Source organism: Pituophis catenifer, unplaced genomic scaffold (assembly GCF_029215685.1).
Source record: "Pituophis catenifer annectens isolate HBS135680 unplaced genomic scaffold, rPitCat1.0.hap2 SCAF_6, whole genome shotgun sequence".
Lineage (NCBI taxonomy): Eukaryota > Metazoa > Chordata > Lepidosauria > Squamata > Colubridae > Pituophis > Pituophis catenifer.
The window spans coordinates 38960910-38984410 of NW_027256886.1; the positions used below are offsets into that span (position 1 = coordinate 38960910).

Consider the following 23501-nt stretch of genomic DNA (forward strand, 5'->3'; position numbering starts at 1 on the left):
GTAAATCCTGCTTTAACATTTAATCTTTTGTGTATATTAATATAACATTTTAAAGCGGCCTGCCCCATAAATCCTAATTTAACATTTATTCAACTCTGTCCATTTCCTCCACTCCCCTAAATATATCACTTAAACATCCTTTTTCTTAAACTAATCAGTCTGTAAACTAGCTTATTCACCCACTTTCCTGCAAAATTGCCATACACAACAATTCTTAATATCTTTGAATCACTACCCACTCTGCTTAAAAATATATATATATATATATACGTATATATTCCAATATATCTAAATAGAAAAGAAAAGACAATGACTTTAAGTTTATAGTCCATATAATATCTTCTTTGAAGTCTTTCCGCTGGATTATTAAGACCATCATCCATAATAGGGTAACATAGCTTCCTGATGCAACAGTTTGTTCAAAATCTTTAATCATATCTGCCCCCATCAGTAGTAAATATCCTCATATATATATAAAAATAAAAGCAACCACCCGAGTGACATTATAGTTATATTCCATATAGTTGTAATTGTGGCTTTCATCAGGATTATTGATTCCCATCATCCTAGTGGGTAACAACCAGATCTTCTGCATGCCCCAACGTAACTCTCTTGCCTTGTAACTCAAGATAGTTATAATATATTTATCGGTACAAAAAAAAAAAAAATCCAAAGTAGATGATTCAAATCCAACAGTTTAAGGCTCTTTTCATATCCCAGAATTACGGCAATGCAGAGGTCTGTCACTGTCCTCAGGATAATATTAACCAATACTTCGCCTCCACTATCTTTTCACATATTCATACATTTTTTAAAGTCACTGGCTTCACTGTTGCTTGGTTTAGAAATTTCTATTTTTGTACGACCTATTTCTTTTTTTCTTTTCTTTTTGTGGGTTTAATTTCCATCCTGGTTTCCTTTCTACAGATTGTATATCAACTAATCGGTTTTCATTCTGCTTTATAGGTTGATCTTGTTGGTTTTGTTTTTGTATCTCGTGTTTCTTTTTTGCCCCTTGTATATCATCTGGTTAGTATCCATACTTGTCTTTGACTTGATAAGTCATCACGTTAGAGTCAGATGGCACTTCTCTCAAATTTGTAAATAATCCGGCTGGGGTATCCAAAAAATCCAAAGGCAATTTATCCAGTACAGTCTCTGTAATTCGATATTTTCCCTTTATTTCCAACTCCTTCTGCTTATCCTGTATTGTGCCTAAAGATGTTAAATTCATTTTCAAAATATTTTGATAAAATTCTTCCGCTCTTTCAACAGTATTTAACTGGTATCTTTCTCCTTGATATCTCAATATAATACCAACTGGGACGTCCCACCTAAATGGAATATTTCTTTTTTTTAACTCAGTCACCAAAAAACCAAATTTCTTCCTTTCCATTAATATCTTAGGTGGGAGTTCTTTGTAAATCCAAATCTTTCTTCCATACAATTGCAAATTAGAATTGAAGGAATTTTGCACAATGTTATTCCTAATTTCTTTATCTGTAAAATAAATCACCATATCTCTAGGCAATTGCCTTTGCTTTGCAATCCAGGAGTTTATTCTGTAAACTCTGTCAATCCTACAAAACACTTCCTCAGGTTGAACCTTTAAAATCCCAGCTAGAATTTCAGAAGATATTTTCCTTAAATCATCTCTGTTATTTTCCTGCAAACCTCTCAGTCTTATCGCATATTCAGTGAAATTATATTGTACCATTAAAACCTCTCTTTCAATCCTCTGTTGCAAATTTTCTACATTGCCAGTCTTTTGATCAGACTCCATTTTAGGTTTTTCTTCTGAGCTATTATCTTGAATATTTATCAAATCATTTTCAATTTTTTGAATTCTATTGTCCAAATTATCTTGAGTTTCTTCCATTTTAGACTCTAGTAACTTAGTATTTGCATCCAACTGTATCATAAATTCTGAAAAGCCATTAGCCATTTTTAAAACTTTTCGCTCCAAAAAATCAAACTTAGATTTCACCAATTCTTTAATTTCCTGCTTAAATTTTTCAAGGTGCTGATTCACAATCTCATCCCTTCTTACAATCTCCTCTAAGAGAAATTCTATTATATTAAAATCAGGTTTCTGAGACTGGAGACTTAAAACTTGTTCCTTTAGCTTGTTAGTGGGGGAATCCCCCCCCACTACTTGTTTGTCTGACTTGTTTGTCTAAGTCTCAGTGCCATGTTTCCGCCCAGGCAAGCTTTGTAAAAAAAAAAAAAAAAGACTTCTTTCCAACCAGAAGCAATATCCGATCCCCAGGAAAAAAAGAGAGAGAAAAAGAACACGGGAGCGAAGTTTTGTCTACAATTGTAGCCAGTGGTATTTATTCCGCTACATTGTAATAATAGAGAACGGAAGGACTTTCCCTTTCAGCCTCTTCTCAAGCCTCGGCAGACGCCATTTTAAAAGTCCTTTTTTTTTCCTCTTTCCTTTCCCCTTTTCTCTTGAATAGTTTTTATAAAACGACATCTTTTCTATCCCAAATCATCCCAAGAGTTAAGAGTAATTCATCCCGGATCAAATATCCACATTTATTTCTTAATGCCATTGCTTATCAACTATTGTCTAAGTAAAAATAATAAATTCCATCTCCACAATCAGTCTATCTTTCCAACGAAAGTCCAGATAGACGTGGTTTCCAGTTAAGTATAATAAATCCATTCTCCAATCTCTCTCAGTCTCCTTAGGAAAAACCAATTTGTCACTTCTCAATTCAGTCAGGCTTCTTGTATTGTAAAAGAATGCAGGCTTGAACTTCAAAGAGACATAAGTGATCAGCTCAGTTCGTTCTCCATCTATACAGTCCATATATCTTTGGTTTGAAAGTTTTCTGTACTATACTATATTTCAATGTCCTTTTTCTATTTTTCTTTGATATTCTTTGTTTTGGTTACTATGTTACTACTGGTGTCCTTTAGCATACCAATACAAGGTTGAAACCTCCTTTGGCATTCACAAATCTTTTGAAAGACTTTGTTTTTCCATGTCTCTTTCCATCTTCAATGCCTTTACAGATATTGTTGTAATATTGTTTTTGTATCTTCCAACAGCTCTCTGAAATTCTGTCTTAAGTTCTTCCCTGAGATATGTTTCTTTCTTAGCTTTGGCATCTCTTTTTAACCGTATCTATGGTTTGTTCTGGCAATCCCTTTGCTTTTTTTAGTTTATCGTTGACAGTCTGTTTTCACACTTATCATTACAACTTCTTTAAGTTCATTTCTCAATCAATGTAGTTTAGAACTTCAAAACAACTCTAGAGGTACCCTTTAAAATAGCAGATACATGCTCAACATCATATTGTGGATTGGCTTTCTTTTTCTTTAGCTTATCTCTGAATTTACATAAGTAGTTTATTCTCCTGCTTTGTTTTAGTTTTCTAAGCCATATAATCCATCTACATTTTCCTCCCAATATTTCCAACTTTGGTATTCCGGTCTCCAGTCATAAGAAGCCCATCTTGCTTGCATATTCTGTCGATTTCAAACTGAAGAGAAGTACTAAGCACAAGATATTCTGTTTATTTAACTAGCACTATAGTTATGATTTACCACAGTAAGTTTCATGCAGTGTCGTTACGTTGAGACCACACTATTCATTTTATTCTGCAATAAATGAAATATATAATCCAAAGTGTAGGAAATTTGCATGCATTTCTTTAGAAAGTGGTGTTTTATGTTACTGGTGGAATTCACCTTGGTTTACAGTTTGACCAGGAATGAATTTTGATTGTTGAAAATCAGTAGCATAACAGAAACACAGGGTGAGTGGGAAAAACAAACAAGGGATTTTAATTCCTGACATGTTTGCAAACAAATTATTGGAACTTCTTTAAAAGAGCCATAGAAAGATTTTGATAGGCAATCTGCTTGACTTTAACAGAAATAGATGAATCTGGATTTGTTGAAACTGGCACAGTAAATCAAGATGTAAAAACCTGACCGTTGGTTAATGATGCAGATTTCATAGAACAGAAATATGTACAGAAATAGATAAATCTAGGAATTGTTAATGAATTAATTAGCTATATTGTCATGGCTAAATGCTTCTGCTTACACAACCAATCTAAGAAGAAATCAGAAGGATACTTATAAAAAGAAATCTAGATAACAGTATTACTCTTAATAACTATGCATCCAATAGCTTTTGTATATAGACATGGATGTGTACCTTATAATTTTAGCATGGATGAGTTCTTATAATGTGAAAAAGTTTTTTAAATACAGTACTGTGTTCTGAGTCTTTGGAGAGGGGTGGCATACAAATTGAATTAATAAATAATAATAAATAAATATTTATTGTTTCAAACAATCAACTGTTTTAAAATATAGACAATATGTATATTTTTGCACTGTGAAATTTCATACAAAGAAAAGAAACCATAAGACTGGATGAGATTTGGCATATAACAATATGTTAACAACTTTTCTTTAAAATGGGAAATGTACCTTTAATGTTATTTAAATGCATATTTTATGCTGTGAAAAATTCTGGGCATTTTCTAGGCTTGTCCTGTCGTAATTTAAAACACACACATACAAACACACACACAAAATGAAATATAAAGTTGAAAAAAATCAGGAAGGAACATTTAACAAGTTCCAAGGGAAGTAAAAAGATCAATATACAAGACATAAATATCACTTGAAGTTAGCTTCAAACACAGTTCTCCTAAAGGCATTTCATGATGGTATAGATTTTAGCAATATTGTACTACATTTGAGCTCATTTTATGAACTGCTCTGTAAGTGTTTATGGAATGGAAGGAGCTGAGGTAATAGAGAAGCAGATGGAAAAAAATCTTGTCATCTAGCCAGTAAAAGGACTTAGGATTCCCTGCCTTTCTTTAGAATGAAAAGAGAAGGAGGGAGGGAGGGAGAGACAGAAATGTGAGACTGATTGGGATATGGAGAGCAGGTCTATTTAATCAGTTATATTTGTATCAGATTGTTGCCTCAAAAGACCTAGTAACTACAAGAGGAATCTTGAAGTCCTAGTGGACAATCACTTAAATATGAGCCAGCAGTGTGCTCAGATGCCAAAAAAGCCAGAGCAGTCCTAGACTGCATCAAAAGAGGGATAAAATCAAGATCACGTGAAATGTTAGTATCACTTTATAATGCCTTGGTAACAACACACTTGGACCACAGTTTTGGTTCCCATGATATAAAAAAGATGTTGAGATTCTAGAAAAAGTGCACAGAAGAGCAGCAAAGATGATTAGGGCAGTGGTGAAATCCATTTTTTTTTGCTACTGATTCTGTGGGCATGGCTTGGTGGGCGTGGTGTGGCTTGGTGGGCGTGGCTTCATGGGCATGGCAGGATACTGTAAAATCTCCATTCCCACCCCACTCCGGGGAAGGATACTGCAAAATCTCCATTCCCCCCCACTCTGGGGCCAGCCAGAGGTGGTATTTGCTGGTTCTCCGAACTACTCAAAATTTCCACTACTGATTCTCCAGAACCTGTCAGAACCTTCTGGATTTCACCCCTGGATTAGGGGACTGGAGAACAGTTGTAGGGACTGGGTATGTCTAGTTTAATAAAAAGAAGGTTTATGGATGACATGATCACACTGTTCCAATATCTAAGGGGCTGCCACAGAAAAGAGGGGGTCAACCTATTCTCCAAAGCACCTGAAGGCAGAACAAGAAGCAATGAATGGAAACTAATCAAGGAGAGAAGCAACCTGGAACTAAGGCAGGAGTCTGCAGCCTTAAACACTCAAAGAGCCATTTGGACTCGTTTCCCACAGAAAATACCGGGAGCCACAAAACCTGGGTGGGCGTGGCAAACTCAACATCACTCACTCCCACCCAGTTACATGACTGCCCCAGCCATGCCTACTCAGGTTTTGTGGCTCACTGTGTTTTCTTTTCTGTGGAGAAACAGGTATCTCTCTCTGTCTCTCTCTCTTTCTCTCTGTCTCTCCCCCCCCCCCTCTCTCTCTCTTTCTCTCTCTCTCGCTCTCTCATCTCTCTCTCTCTTTGTCTCTCTCTGTCTCTCTTTCTCTCTCTCTCTCATGTGTGTGTGTGTGTGTTCCCTCTTGAACCCTTTCCAAAAACAGGCAAGGGTTGGTGGGTTGTTGTTTTTTTTGCTGGTGTTGTTCTTTCTTCTTTGGGTGCTTTTTACCATATAATTTAAATCAAGAGTCATTTCAGGTTCCCAGATAAATGAAGTTCTTTCATCCCCCTGCTGTAGCTCCGTCGGCTAAACCCACCACTGGCTGGTCCCACCCATCACCCTCCCCTCCCAATCACACTTTGCCTGGCCTGAGAAGCTCTCCGCCCCGAGACACTGACCCGGCTGTGGTCAATGTTTCGCATCATAATGAGCTCCAGGAGGAGGAGGGGACACTGTCTCCCCCATTGTGAAGCGTGCTAAATTTAACTGTGCTGTGCTTCATTCATACAAACGTGTGGCAGTAAGCAAAGGTTACTTTTGAATACCTGGCTTTTTGTAAGCAGAGCTCATTGTATTCTGTGGGATCTTGTATTGTTCTACTCAGAGACATAGTATGTTGATTTAAAAAAGAAGAACAGTGAAATTACTTCATAATATTTCTAACTCATAGGTACTGTATCAAAAGTGATTAGGATCAGAATCTAGGATGTACAATTAAGCTTTCATTTTAAAAAATCTGGCAAGAATATTTCACTTGCAGTTTTTAATGAAAGAGTATTATAGTCAAGGTGGAAAGCACAGCAGTATATGGAATTTAAGGTCTTGTATGCTTTAATTCAGGAATACTTTCATCATGGGGCATCTCTACCAAGTACTTGGGAAAACTATGCTTGCTGACTGGACATATATCACCCCTTTTTAATTTAGAAAAAAATTCCTCTGGTTTTACTTATTATAATTTATTATATATCTAGACTTTTGAAAAATAGACTCTTCTAAGTTTAGGAAAGTGAAAAAATATTTTTTGTGATGAAACACTACACATCAATGTAGTTGCTTAATAAATCTTTACCTGTAGAATCTGAATTATTTGTTCAATCTCGTCACTGAAATGAATAGAAATAAGATCTGCTGTTTTAAAAGGACTCACTGATGTCAGCTCCTAAGCAAAAGAAAAAAAAAAAGGTTTTACAGATCCATGAATTTCAGGATTAAATACATGAACTTTTAATTCAGTTTGTGATATTTCAGAATTTACTCTGAATACTATTCCAAATGTTTCTTTCTTTTTATATTAGGAAAGTAAGGTGATAAAGGACAGAGATAAGCATTTCTATGATTATGTTTCTTTTTCTTCACTGAAGAATAAATGTTGCCTTTGATACCTTTAAGGTATCAAATTTTCTATTCTGAATTTTTCATAAGAGTCTCATTGGCTTCTATGTACATTCAAGTAGTTTCTTCTAGCTTTATACTAAATAAGCATTCAGCAGGAATTTGTTTTCAGAACCCATGGATTTTACCATAATTAACTAGTTTTCATATGCATTTTTATATTAAATTTCAATGAAAGACTATAGCCCAATTAAGATTAAAGTACTGGATGCATAATTGGTTAGTATGCTATTTTATGCATATTTCCATAAAAAATTCTATAGAAATATTGTGATTTAGATATACAGGTACATGAAGGATATTTACACTGGAAAGCCATTATCTAGGGTGAACATTTTAACACTTTACTAATTTGCAGAACCAGTTTTTCAGCATCTATCTGCAATCTGTATATATATAATTTCTATCCAATTTATGTGGCTAACAACTTAAATAGTAATTCATGCTTCCATATTTACTACCTAAAATAAGAATGATCACATGCATAATAATTAGGCAACCAAGAAAGCTCATGGCTGTTTTCATATTTTCAGACGCATCCTAGAGGCTAAAAAGAAATCGGTATTTTTCTTCCCTCCCACATTCATATATCCAATTTACTGCTAATGCTTTCCTCTAGCTGTAGTCAGCTGAGACTATTTATTAGTTTTTTCTCCTATTATAACTCCCAAGTTATACTACAGTTTGTAGAACAACTGTATCCTTATTATGTTTATGTTTATACATACTAATTTTAGGGATTTTTTTTTTGTTATTGTGCAGCATGATTCTTCCTCCATACGCCAAACCTGGAGTCTGTTTGTATGTATGTAGCAGGGCTGCAATTGTGTCCCAGACTTGAACAAACACTTTGAAGTCATCATCCTTCCTTATCCAGCATGATCTCTTCAATGTATGAAAGGCTTTCTTCTTTAGAAAACATACCACTAGGGAAATGGAAAACTGTGGATCTTTTAAGCCTTGAGATCTATAGCTGGAAATAGTCCTTGAGCTAGGACAGCAACTGGGACAGGAATTTGTATCATTAAGCATTGTGGTCATAAAGCACAATATCACATGACTGTGTCACTTATCAATACCAATTCCTGCAGCCCATGTTGCTGTTGCTAAGCAAAGAACGGGGGTCGTCCTGTGAACATCTCCTCACAACTTCCCGTCAGCTTCCAACAGACAAAATCAACAGGGAAACCAGCAGAAGGTTGCTAGTCCCAAAAGCTTGCAAGCAGGCCAAGCAGGGCTACTGGAGGGGAGAGGGTGTATGGGTGACCACACAGAGCAGCACAGAGCAAGCACAGTGAGGCTTGAGTAGCTGCTGCTGGATGGGAGAGGGGGTCTGAGTGGTGCCATGTCATGAGTATGGCAGGAGTTGGGTAGCTGCTGCTGGGTGGAAGAGACTGTGTGAAGGTGTGAGAATGGCAGGGGAGGTACAGCACAAGTGCAGCAAGGCTTGGGGAGAATATCTGAGGGTGAGTGAGTGATGGGGTAATGTGCTGTGAGCACGGTGGAACTTGGATAGCAACTGCTAGGTGGGAGAGAGTATGTGAATGGTACAAGAGATGGAGCACTTAGCATAGTTTGGGGTGGTTGCTCCTGGGTGAGTGAAGATGTGTGAGGGTACTCAAGTGGTGAGGGAAGTACAATATGAATACAGCAAGATATGTGGAATGGCTGGTGCAGCAAGGGAGGGTGTCTAAGGTGTGGCAGGAGAGGCATAGTGCAAATACAGGGAAGCTGGTGGGGATGATTTGCAACCTTCCCTGCTGGTTTTCCCATTGAGTTTTTTTATTAGAAGCTGGCAGTGAAGGTCACAAATTCTGATCGAGTGACTTTGAGATGCTGCAACTCTCATGTGAGCTGGTTGCCAAGCACCCAGATAATAACCATGTGATTGCAAGGGTGCTGGAACAGTTGGAGCTTTGAAGACCAGTTGTAACCACCACTCATTCAGTGTCTTCATAGTAACACTAAATGTGGATATTGAGGAGACTTTCAGAGAATAAAAAACAACAGAGAAAGATGAACCATGGCTTTTCATAGTGAATCTTGAAATTCCATTAAAAATAGTCTTGTTCATCTGTGGATATTTGATTACAAATGCTTTTAAGCTATTCTGTATAGTGACTGATCCGAAGAACCAAAGTGTCTAATTAACTTTGTCAGTTAATGCATGAAACTTTCTATCCTCAAAAGTAATTATTGTTAATCAGATCAATTCCAGTTAGAGACAAAATTAATTTAAATATTAGAAATATGGTCTTATTGTTTTCACTTATATTAATTTATTAGGATATATCAGCTGTACAGTATTACTACATATGGAATTTAAGATGTATAATCATCTTATTTAAGACATACCTCAATATGTTTCATAGTTTTCTGCCACACAGATTGCTTTTCTTCTGTACTATACCCAGGAATGGAAAGAATATTGTGGATATAGGAGAAAACTTCTTCCTTTAAGAAATATATGGGAAAGGTTACAAAAAAGAAAAATACATTACAAAAACATTCTTTCAAATTAAATGATTGAGCCTCATATATTACATGCTGAAGCATAGGACTGAAAATGTATCATTAATAAAGCAACAAGGCACTGAAAATATATCATTTATGTACCATTTTAACATTCGCCACTATTGCATTTTAGCATATTTCTATTAAAAAATCTATTTTTAAAAAGCAAGTTTCTCCATCACCCAAAATTACAGAAAAGCTGCTGAAAAATTAAACAGATCTCATCTGAATTTTCTTCTATAACTTGTACTATGTTGTGTTTACCTTTCTCAAGGGATCATGCAAGTAGCAATCAATTATCCTATCATAGCGATGTTCCCGTTCATACATAAATTCACAGATTTGGTAACTGAAATGAAAGAATTATAGCTAAGTGCTTTTTAGATATAAGCATCCATAAAAAAGAGCAGTTTTATAAAACATGTTCTGTTTTTCCTATCTTAATATTTGATGTTATTATTTTACTGCTTATTAAACATAACAGAATCAGTTTGGTGTAGTGGTTAAGGTACTAGGCTATAAACTGGAGACATGAATTCTAGTCCCACCTTAGGCACAGGCAGCTGGGTAACCTTGGGGCAGTTACTCTCTCTCAGCCCTAGCAAGCAAGCCGCTTCAGAAAAACCTTGCCAAGAAAGCTTATCCAAGCAGTCCCCAGAAGTCAACACTGACATGAAGGCACAAGTGATATTAGACAAACTAATAAATAATTACCTTGAGCTGTGTCAGCAATTTTTAATGTCATACTTGATAAATGTATCACCTGTCTTCTTTTTTAAAAAATCAAAAAATTATCTCATGAAAAAATAAAGCCTTCTAAATCAGTGACATCTAACATGATAGTGAAAGGGGAAGAGGGGAGTCACATGTGTTTCCTTTACCTAATCTAAGCTTCTTCATGTATGGGGTTGATGTTTCTATCTTCACTTATTTTTTTTAGAAGTTAACTACAGTATCTATTCTATCTGCCTCTTTTTTGCTAGAAATATCAGTTAATTGTCTTTGTAACCTGAAGGAGCTTAGTTACTTAATACTAGAGAAAATTAAAAAGAGTTCAACTAGCACTAGAATTTTATTACATGAATTACATGCAGTATTTACATTCTTTCTTTTTTAATTTAAAATAACAACACTCAAGCCAGGCCTATTTAAAGTAACACTAGTACCAAAACTATAAAAATAAATAAAAAAGAGGAGACAAGCTTGATCCAAAGAGAACAACAACAAATGTTTTATATTAGCAACTCAAAATCCCTGCTATAGACATGAGACCATACAATTTTTTGCATTGTTTGTTCAACCAAAATAGGAATTAATAGGATTTAAATGAAGCTCAGCTCATACTGGAGGTCACAGTGCTGCAGGATTAAAAATAGTTTCAAAGGGTCCAGAAATGGTCTCTCATCACTCTACACCTCTCTACAGAATTCATTTAACAACTGGAATTTCTATTTTCAAACAGTGGAGGAAGACCAAGTATTTGCTTGCTTTTTTTTTTAACAGTAAATTTTGGAAGAACTTTTACTTTAATCTGACAATATTCTGTACTTGATAAAATGCACACGCTTTCTTAGAGGTTCTCTAATGCTATCTGATAATGTAATCAGTATCTTCAGAACTGCCAATTTCTAGTGGATTCTGCTACTCATTAACATCTAAAAGATGATGTCCCTGTGGGAGCTGGCTTTCACTGTTGCAGCTTCCTGTCTCTGATATAGCATCTTCCCAGTGATCATACTAGGTTTCAGTATATGAAAATGAAACGGATCATTCTTTTAGGGGAGAGTATGGTTAAGTATTCTAACTGGTGCTAAAAATTTGATGGGGTGTGTATCTATTTTATGTTATTGTACAATTTTTAACCTAATGAGTTATACAAACTTCTCAGTCAGCTGTGAGCAGAAGTAAGCCTTATAAAATAATACAGGACAAATAGATTTATAAATAATCATTCAATTTCTTCCCCTTTTGTTTTCCTGACTTGAATTGCCTGAAACTCCAAAGGAGAGATATTGTAAAAGTTTGCTTACCATAATAAAGGCATTGCTTCAGTGAGATTTAATGGGCAAAAGAGTTACAAATGCCACTTAATTTCACTGATAATAGAAACTTATGGTCAGATTACCAATGGAATTCCAACACTCTAGTAAGGGGTTAAGAGCACTTTTAGTTTACAATTTATATTTGTTTTAGGGATATATAAAGGTTTAGAAAACTTAACTGCTTATATTAATTTTAACATAAACATCCATTAATTTCATTGATAAATTGTCTTATACAATATAATCAAAATACCATGAATATGATATAAATAACAAGCAAAATTTGGTGTAGTGAATAAGGGGCTGGCCTAGAAATCTGAGTTCTAGTCCGGCCTTAGGCATGAAAGTCAGGTGGGTGATCTTGGGCTAGTTTCTCAGTCAACTACCTCACAGGGTTGTTGTGGGGAAAATAGGAAGAGGAATTAGCTATATTGGCCTCCTTGAGTTATTTATAAAGATATGGCAGGATAAAAATCAAATATATAAAATGTACCATGTAAAAATATTAAAACTGATTATAAACAGAATTACTAAATGGATATAGGTAAAATAACTCTTGTTAGTTTATACAATGAAACACTATGGAAAGGATAATTGGAAAGACCAATTTCTTTCTGAATATAGAGCTGAACCCATGTTATTTTCCAGTTTCTATTAAGCTATTTACTATTTTAAAAAAGCACCTGGGTAGGGAGTTAATCAGACAAACTTGTTCAGATATTTTAATCTCTTAGAGCATAAATGTTGCTATGATTTCCGAGCAGCCTGATAATAGAATCAGACAGTTATAAAAACAAATCTTAAAGCTAACAGACCAAGACTGTTTCAACATCTGGAGAAGTAGGATGTAGGTCAAGTTGTAATCACCAGAAATTTAATCTCATGGCCACAATTTTATACAATATAGTGTGCTAAGTACTGAAGTGCATCTGCAGTGACAAGGCAATGAGGATGAACAGAGATTTCACAGCTGAAAGCAGTTGCCAAGCAACCACCTCATGTTTTTTTTTTTTTCCTTCTGGTTCTATTTATCTTCTGCAGATAAAGGATTTCAGCCTCAATTTGGATCAAGTTAAAGAAGCAAAAGATTCTATCTGTGAGGATGTTACCATATATCATATTCTTCTTCTTATAATTTCATTTTCTTATTGTTGGAATAAGAAAATGAAATTATAAGAAGAAGAATATGATATATGGTAACATCCTTACGGATAATCCTCACAGATATATCTTTTAGAAAGCCAGAGATGATTCTTTTGGTTAAAATGACATAAAAATCAGATAGATCGCAAATCATATGTATTCAACTGTTGATTAATATAATAATATAATTGTAAGCATTCATAAAAAGTGGCTTCAGACATAGTTAAAAAGGCAGACATTGATTTATTGACCAGGTCTAAAACATGCTCTCTTAGCCAATTTGCTTGTCACAGAATATCTTCAAGTGACATGGTGGTATCAGGAGATAAATGGGATTAATATTTTGAGCTTTTTAAGGTGTATAAAAATTGGGAATAAGAGTGGAAGACAAAACATCCCATTTCTACCCTTAACTCCCCAAAACTGTGAACAGGCCTCCAAGCAGCCTCTAACTTCTATTCTTATTCTTAATTCTCAGAAAAAAACTGTCATTTTACTGCTAATGCTGGTGGCACAATCCTAGTCAATGCCGTATTTGGTTTTTAATGTAAAACCTAAGCAAACTATCTAAGTTTATTAACATTAATATTTTGGAGTATATTTTGGATATAAAGCTTTTTCCTTAATTTTTAAAGGCTTTAGTTATCTAATTTATCAAAGCATTAACAATATCCAGTCAACATAAATATCATTGTACTCAATACTACAACGTATCATTTGTGTTTTAAAATAATACTATTTGTATCTTATAATAATACTATTAAAAATTTCTTTTAAAAAATCCTGGATTTATCAGAGTGGTTGTAAAGGAGTAAAACAAATTAGAAATGGTACGCAGAAACTTACAATTCAGCTTTTTCTGCCATTTGTATGAGTCTGTTTTCTTCAAACTGCACTATACCTCCAGCCTGAAGCAATTCTAAAAGAACCTATTAGCACAATATAATTATAAATATTGTGTTAAAATCCTTCACAGACCCCGCAACATTTATCCTCTACAATAAAAGATTATGTCTAGATATGAAACAAACATCAGACATCAGGGAGTAAATTATGTTCTTCCAAGCTTTGCTTGTTCGTTGCAATATACATATTTACATAAATAGAGACCTTTCTGACATGAAATTTAATTTTGGAATTTTTCAGTTACTGCCTGAGGACCAGTGGTGGGTTCAGTGGTGGGTTCTACTTACCTTTACTATCGGTTCGCACACGCCTGCACATGTGCAGATCACCTATGATGATGTCTGGATCAGTGGGCAGAGCCTCCTGCCGGTTTTACTACCGGTTCTTGCAAACAGGTCCAAACCGGGGGCAACCCACCACTGGATCGGGCGAACCGGTAGTGGCGGGAGGCTCCGCCCACCTGCCCAGACGCTTCTGCGCATGTGCATGAGTGCACGAGCGAACTGGTAGCAACAGGATTTAGAACCCGCCCCTGCTGAGGACTTGTTCTTAGTATGTGTCTTGATCAAGGATGAAATAAAGGAGAAGCTATAATTTTGGAGTAGTTGATTAAACATGATCATGTTCCCAAGCATGATCGGAGTATTTACCTGCTTCATATAATATGAAGTGAGATAATTTTCCTCTCAACCACATTCTGTACTTATCAGTCTCTTACAATTGCATGTCTCCCCTTTTTCTTCCTGAACTTCAATTGAATAATCAAGTCTAGAAAAAGAGTAATCGAGTCCAAATTCACTACTTTTCTGATATAATCCAGCATTGTTATCTCCACTAGTGGGGATTTGGAAAAACTGAAGTGAAAAATGACATTATATACATAGAAAAGTACACCTCTTGATAATCCTACTTCTTCAATCACTCTCTAAGTATTAACTATGACAGTGGCAACCAAACTATGTATATTGTATCATAATGTAATATCAGACTGTGTTATTCTGGGCTATATTTGATCATACTGAATCTCTAGTTTTGGTGTGAAGAATCTGAACTGCTACAATTTATGTGATTCTGAAAACTATTAATATGTCTTGATTAAATATATAAGCTCTTAGCAGTTTTCTAGAAGCTGATTGTTTCTCAGTTTGGAGTTCTAGTTTTAGCATTTCTGCTCTATAGTATGGTCATTTTTAGTAATGATCTTTCTTCCTTAACCATGAATCATTTTCACAGCATGAATAATATTATCCTAACGATTCATACCTGCTGTCTTTCAGAATGTCGTGAATCATCATCAGGACTGCAGAGAAATTCAAGGACCTGAGCAAAAAAGAAAATGTTATTATATGCATATTTCTGCTCCATTTCTCAAGCACAGTACCACATTTTACAAATTTATCTATTATAGCATTTCCCACTAAAGGACATACAAATCATTACAACATTTGGGAATAGGATCCAAGCTTCTAAAATACCTTAATGCTGTGAAATGCAAATTCAACATCAAAAACCCAATACAATATGTGTTTATTCTTTTTCAGCATCTCCTAGTTTCCCACATATCCTTTCTAAAACCATTGCATTCATATCTTCATAATTTATCTCAAACTTTCTGAAACAGTAGATATAATAATTACAAACTAGATGGCATCACACTCATGCAATCATTTTATAATTCAACATAGACTTTGCCCATTTTAGAATAAAAATTCCACCCAATTATGGTTCTTCATATTACCTGGTCAAATAGCATCCTATTCACAAACAATGTGTTGTTTGGCTTAGCAAGCTGTTGAGCAAGGAAAGTAAAAAGGCATCCAACTTGTGATGGGGTAAAATCAGAGTTCTCCACCATAACCTAGAAGGGAGAAAAATAGATACATTTATTAATCATAACAATTTAGGTTAGTACATATCTTCTCTTGAGATGGAAGAACAAAAAACCCTAGCACTGTACTTAATAAAGTGGTACAAAAAATAATTTAAAATTTTCAGAACCTAATTACTGTAAACATGTCTTTCGATACACACCAAATCAAAAATTTTAAAAGGAAATTTTAATTCCCGTAAGGTTTCTAAGACAATGTTCCCCAAGCTTATCGCTATAGGCAGATATAGCTGCATCACTAAAAGGAAGCAGTGTTTTCCTATCTTCTAGGTCACAGTGACATTGTTCTGAACTTATCAGTAGGATAACACTGGGCACTGCTTGAACGATCTATGAAACAATTCAACCACCATAAATAACTGAAGAGTGGGGATAGGCAGGCAGGCAATGGAAATGAATAATAGGGGAGGAAATCTCATCTTTTCTCACTAACGAGCAACGAAGCATTTTATCTTATGAAACACAACATTTCCTCAATTCTTACAACAAATCAAAATGTATACCTCATGTTTCTGATACCTATTCCTTTATTATGCAGAATATATTATGAACTTATTTACACTTTACAAACATTATTATTACTTATATAAGTATATACTTATTGTATAAGTAATAATAATGTTGATAAAATGTAAATAAATTCAAAATATATTCTGCATAATAAAAGAATAAAGGAATTATAAACATCATATGATGTTGTAGAATTTAATAACATATTTCATGAAAACCACAATACATCTTTTATGTTTTGTATATTTTAATTTATAGTTGATGACAGATTGGCAATATAGACATAATTACGTGGAATGGTCATACAGTTATCATCCATACTCCAAGATACAGATATTATGGTCAACTTGCATTCTAAATGGTAACCAGCATGTTATGGCAAAAACAAGCATATATACTTGTATATATTGATATTAAATAGCTATATTTTGGAAAGAGTAAAACTAATATGAACATGAGATTTGGGGTAACATAAATATAAAGGGGACAAAGAAGACAGACATGTGGCCTGATCTCCTTCCCCAACATGAGATCGAGAGAGCTTCAAAAGCTAAGTGTGCAATAGATGATGCTATATGTAGGGAGTAGATCCTAGGTGTGTAGGGTCCCAGATGATTGGAGGGGGGGGGCATTGCAGCATCCCTGAGGGCAGTTGTAAGGGCAAATGACTGCAGGGGAGCTGCAGCAGCTGTAACTTTAAAAACCAGGTCTGGCTGGGGTGGTGGTGTCTGTCATAACTTCCAGGTGGTGTTAAATGGCCAGTCATATCTCAAGGACTACCTATAGAGGTGTAAAATATTTTGATCCAAATTATGCAAAGTTGCATCAGATCTTATATAGCCTTATATCATTGTACTTGAAATCAGCTCCTTAAAAGGGACTCACTTTTTCCTGGATTGTGCAGATTCTGAAAAAGTATATTTATTAAAGTTATATCCCACCTATCATTCAGGAACTTAAGGTGACATATATAATCAGACAGCAAGCAAGTATTTTGCTGCCTATTGGGAGACCAGTATAGGTAGTAATATAGGCAGCAAAATGCTTGCTTGCTGTCTGAAGAAGCCTAGGATAGTGGATGTGATTTCACTGAGCTATGGCTGCAATTTGAGAAACTTGATTTACCTAGGAAAATACCTATGTTTATATATATATATATATATATATATATATATATATATATGTATGTATGTATATACACAAACATATAAATATATCTATCTATCTATCTATCTATCTATCTATCTATCTATCTATCTATATACACAAACATATAAATATATCTATCTATCTATCTATCTATCTATCTATCTATCTATCTATCTATCTACACAAACATATAAATCTATCTATCTATCTATCTATCTATCTATCTATCTATCTATCTATCTATCTACACAAACATATAATCTCCCAATTTTTCCATAGCCTACTTATAATTGATATCATGATATGAATTTGAAATCAAGCAGAAAAAGGTGTGGCTCTTTTAAGGAGATACCAGTTGTAATAGTAAGGATCAGCAAGATCTGAGGCACCTGATCTAAATATTGTACATTTATAAGAATAATATATTAGTTTGTTCATGTTTCATCAATCAAAACAATAATTTAATGAAAAGAAATAATGAGGTAACAATGAATAAATAACATGTAGAAAATGTTTTTCATTTTAGTACTTCAAAGTAAAGATTTTACACATATTTTCCTATATTTACTACTAAAACAAAGGAACTCTACCTTGAGTAATATGTCCACAATTCTCTGTTGGTATTCCACAGCTTGCTTGTCATTCTTAAAATCTTCAAATGTCTTTATCAGAAAATAATATTGGAAGAGAAAAAGCAAAACTTCACATGCAATATTTTTTATATATTCAAGCATTCAAAATAAAAACTTGGCTTGAGAAGTTACAATATACTGTTCATAAGTTTCGTGAAGAAGCTACAATTATGCCTGAATCAAGATCACAATGGATGGTCTCCAATTAAGAAAGAACTTATAAGCGAAACTGAAGTTATCTCAAAGACTATTCAATGTTGGAAACTATTAACAAGAGCAATGATTAACTCTAGTTTTCTCATTTCTCCATTCCATTCAAAGGGTTGCATACAATGTTTATACTAGTCACAGTATGTTGGTCAAAACTATTGCAGAACTATTGATGACAAACAGTGGGATCCCTTGTATAGGTGAGCCCAACCCAAGGTATCAAAAACAGTATTTACATATTTTCAGAACCTTTACTGAAGTTGGAAAAGACAGCACATCTGAATGGGCTAATTAAGAAATAATGTAACTATTATGTTATATTACCCCTTCCTTGGGGGGGAGGGAGGCAAAGCAAGTCACAGCTGTAAGCAAGGGAGAGTAGGACCCATCCCACTGTGCCTCATGCAATGCTACTGTTATAATTCTGCTTCGGACTTCCTTATCTTGTCCCAATTAAGGACCCATATAGATTTTGCAAACAGTAATGTTATCTGTTGGCCTGTAAGTTCCTTGTAGGAAAGGGAATCATGGTAAAGGACAATACTGACCAGAGGACAGGAAATCAAACAGAAAATGTGCATTCATGAATGAATTTAGAATATTAACATAAAAGAACCAAAAAATTGCTATCCTTCTGTTCCATCCCTTCAAGCGCTTAGAGACTAATCACTAAGCCTTAATCATATATCTCCATTTCTTCTTGAATATCAAAAAGAGTAATTAAATGAACATGACTGTTTCTTTTCTATTCTTGTATATAGTGATAGGATAGCCTAAGGACACCAACTGTATTCTATCATGTGTTAAAATCAACCTCTCCAACCGCCAGGTATGATAAAGATGGAAGTCCCAGAATTTTGGTGATGCTGTTTTAATGTGTCCTTCAATACATTTGGAAAATATGCAGATTAGAGAAGGTATATTGTTAGGAACCGTGGTGGCGCAGTGGTTAGAATGCAGTATTTGCAAGTTAATTCTGCTGACTGCCAGGAGTTCGTTTGCTTCAATTCTCACAGGCTCAAGATTGACTCAGCTTCTATTCTTCCGAGGTTGGTAAAATGAGGACCCAGATTGTTGGGACAATATGCCGATTCTGTAAACCACATAGGCTGTAATGCACTGTGAAGCAGTATATAAGTCTAAGTGCTATTGCTATAATGTTTTTTTTTTAATTCAAGCTAGGAATAAAGTAATTCATAACACTGATTCTATAATAGAACCAATATTACAATGGCAATCTGTGAAGACACATATTTAACACATTACTATTTGAACAATATTTCTACTAAAATATAAATGAACCACATGCGTTCAATATATGTAAACTGATTAAGTTGAATAAATTTAATGTTTGTATAATGGTTTTCAATACTATAAGAAACTAATGTGACTATAATTCATGTGCAGGCTGAAAAGCTTTTTATTAAAATCCACATCTGATGGCTTATGCTGGTATTACTCTATTATTAATGTCCACTGGTTATTTTTAAGTTTATAACTTTTAATAACATAATTAATTCATTTTGAGAATTGCACACTGCCTGGAGATGCTTTCTACGATAGGTGTCATAGAAATATTTAAAATTAAATAAATTTTAATAAATCAATCAATAAATCACTGATTCCTAAAGGAATAAATAATTATAATTAGGTTTTTGCAACTCTGTTCTACAGACATGTTGCACTCTTATTCCTAGAATCCCCAGCCATGTACAACTAGGTGGATAAAAATATACTATATGCTCCTTCCTTAATAGGCTTTACAACCCACAGAAAACATTACTTCAAAAGTCAGGATATCTTGCTAAGTGGGGCAGGCAATGCGCTGGTGGGAAAGGAGAATCTCCAGAATTATCAGTGCATCCTACATCAGTGCATCCTACATAGTTAAGACAGATTGCTTCTACTCTTCTTAAATCATACCTATTCCATTCTACTCAGTGAAGTTCTAGTTAGGTTGTATAGCATTTTTGGCAGACAGGGCAATTGTGAGAAAGAGTGAGAACAGTGATGAAGAATTTCTGCAAGTCAACTCTATATATCTAATCTGGATCCAACACATATGTTTAAGACAAAGGGTACTACCACAAGCAACCATCCATTCTCATTTATATTTCCCCAAAAGTACTACAAATCACTAAAGAGGCATAATTTCTCACTATTTTCAGAAGGAACAATAAAAAATAGGTGCACAAGGCATTAAAGTCTCCACTTCCCACAAACTTTGTATGAACCCACTTTAAAAATTAGCCATGTACCATTTACACAATGCTCTGATACTATGCCCACCATGATCCTCAGTCTTAAAAAGTAATAATTGCTCTTTAGTTGCCAAAACATTATCCACCATTGTTTAAGCTGATGCAATAGATAATGAGACTTTCTATCTTTGCAATTAGTGATTCGACTTACCAGTGCAAGAACATTAAGGAACTCTCGTGTATCAAAGTGCAACAGTGTACGAACGTAGGGATACACTTCTTCATCTGTAGGGGCCTCAGCTGAATGCAGACGGATGAGGAATTCAAAGACCTGCAATGTAAAATGAGTATAGATTTGGCTCAATCTAAATGCCAGAATTAACACTTCGAAGTATATCAATTCCAGGAATTTTTCTCAGGAACTTTCTAACATTAGTGATTTAATACAAAAAAAGTCAAGTTGTTTTATTGTTACTTGCATTAGTATTCACAATCACTAGTACTTAACTGCTTTACATTGGTATTTGAAAGATTATTACTACTGACTTCCTAAACAATGAATTCTGATAAAACATATAACTGCATTTTCCTTTCAGTTTATTTCTCCAGACTAACTACATGAATTAGTTCATTGGGATAAACAAGAAATTAAGATAAATCATTGCTAGCAGGATTTAAAACAGAAAGAAAAAGAAGAATTTGCTGAAATACAGGTCAAACATTACAAAAAGAAAATGTCAAGCCTGTAAGAAAATTTCAACATCATACTTACATTAATTTACCTTTGATGCACCACTTGTATTTGATCAAACTTTCACAGGTTGAGTCTCCTGCTGTGATAGATCTCCAAAAGGACTATTCCAACACTCTACTTGATCTACTACTACTCTACGTGATCAAACCCCCCAAAATTTTCCTCCAGTTGGAACTGATGAAAAAAATCACTGGGGTATGTCCCTCTAAACTTTATAGTGCAAAACCTTGGGTAACAAAGGGCCCATCAATTCATTCCCTGATGCTAACTTAGTAGTATAGCCTTTATTGTCATTGTACATCATGTATACAACGAAATTGGTTTTAGCTTCACTGGTGCAATCCATGACAAAAAATACAAACAACATTAATAGTATAAAGAATAATCCCTATGAAAGTAATTAGGGCAAAAAAAGAAAGAAAAAGAAAAATTAGTCATACGTTTCCGTGTGTGTGTGTTGAGTCTGACACAAAGAGTCTGACAGCCCAAGGATAGAAACTATTTTTAAATCTATTGGTTCGGCTGGCTATGCTTCGATGTCTTCTGCCCGAGGGTAGAAGTGTGAAGAGACACTGACCACTGAATCATCTCTGAGTATCTTCCTTAATCTGCTAAAGCAGCAAGACCTGGCAAACACCAAGAGCCTTGATGGTGCAGCAGACTAAAGTGCTGTTAAGTAGCACCAGCTGCCTGCAATTACTGTAAGTTCAAATCTCACCAGGCTCAAGGTTGACTCAGCCTTCCATCCTTTCGAGGTAGGTAAAATGATTGTGGGGGCAATAAGCTGACTTTGTATAAAAAAGAACACCGCTTGGGGGGGCCTGAAAACCCTACTAAGCAGGTATATACAAAAGTATGAAGGCTATTGCTTAATGCATTGTAAGCCACCCTGAGTCTCCGGGGAAGGGCGGCATATAAATCCAATCAATCAATCAATCAATCAATCAATCAATCAATCAATGTCATCCAGTGGTGTTAGAGGGCAACCAATGGTTTCTTGTGCCGAACTGATAACTCTCTGTAGTGCCTTCCTGTCTGCAGCAGTTAAACCAGCGTACCATACTGTAATGCAGTATGTGAGGACACTTTCTATCATGGACCGATAGAAAGAGGTCTTCAGCCGTTGTTCAAATACTCTGAAATGTATGCTGAAGTTTTTGAGTGAAATTGACAGCATTGTGTTTAAGATGATACAGCATTTCAAAGAGCCTCAAAACAAAGGCAGTTTCCATATAAGCTGAAGTTTTAGAGAAATGCTATAGTTTTAGAAGCATGGCTTGAGAACACCCATTTGCCTCATCTCCTAGGTCTGAGATAGTGAACCTTTGCCACAGGTGCCAGAGGTGGCACGCAGAGCCCTCTCTGCGGGCACGCGCGCCATCGCTAGCTGCTCTTCTGCTCTTCTAACCTTTGTGCATGCTGGAGCCCCAGAAACCCAAAGACCACGTGATCTTCATGTTTCTGGCACTCCGGCGTGAGTGAAGACCAGCTGGGTAGTGGGCATGCATGCTGGAAACCAGAAGACCACCTGGTTTTCGAGTCCCGGGGCTCTGGTGCACGTGTGCACACACACACACATTCCATTTGGGCACTTGGTGCCGAAAAGATTCGCCATCACTGTCCTAGGTTATCTGGGCTATGCTAAGAACAGAAACCCATTGTGGGATTGAGACATCCCGACATGGACCATGTTTATGATTACTGACAACACAGACTGAAATATCATAGCAGTATGACTTTATGTCAAAGGTTTTTTTTTTTTTTACAGTAGAGAGTTCCAACTGATTAAATACAAGGTTACATATCAGTTTGTACAGTAAGGTATAAGGTAAGGGTGTTTTATGTGCAATGCACATAAAAATGGGCAAGGCTTCCATCACATTATTGTGATCACCATTTTGACTTTTTTAACCATATCACGTGGACATTCCAAGATATAATATTCTGAAGAGGTATTCATTCATTCATTCAACATTCAATTGTGATACACAAATTCATCCCGGTAGTTAATATGCCATTTAAATATAACTTGAAATTTTTCATTTCATATTCATAACCACTGAAATATCATAGCAATATGACTTTATGTCAAAGGTTTTTTGTTTTTTTTTACAGTAGAGAGTTCCAACTGATTAAATACAAGGTTATATATCAGTTTGTACAGTAAGGTATAAGGTAAGGGTGTTTTATGCGCAATGCACATAAAAATGGGCAAGGCTTCCATCACACTATTGCTGTCACCATTT

General features: G+C 35.2%; 1 protein-coding gene across 1 annotated transcript in view; it reads right to left on the reverse strand.

Moving 5' to 3' along the window:
* The window catches only part of VPS8 (VPS8 subunit of CORVET complex), an 87398-nt gene that overhangs the window by 35612 nt on the left and 28285 nt on the right, over nucleotides 1-23501 (reverse strand). The window contains exons 26-33 of the mRNA XM_070946443.1: nucleotides 20713-20832; nucleotides 18049-18120; nucleotides 15650-15769; nucleotides 15175-15231; nucleotides 13852-13934; nucleotides 10085-10169; nucleotides 9662-9760; nucleotides 6984-7073 (exon numbers count right to left, since the gene is read on the reverse strand). Of these exons, the coding sequence (XP_070802544.1) occupies nucleotides 6984-7073; nucleotides 9662-9760; nucleotides 10085-10169; nucleotides 13852-13934; nucleotides 15175-15231; nucleotides 15650-15769; nucleotides 18049-18120; nucleotides 20713-20832 (726 nt within the window). The remainder of the gene's footprint in view (nucleotides 1-6983; nucleotides 7074-9661; nucleotides 9761-10084; nucleotides 10170-13851; nucleotides 13935-15174; nucleotides 15232-15649; nucleotides 15770-18048; nucleotides 18121-20712; nucleotides 20833-23501) is intronic.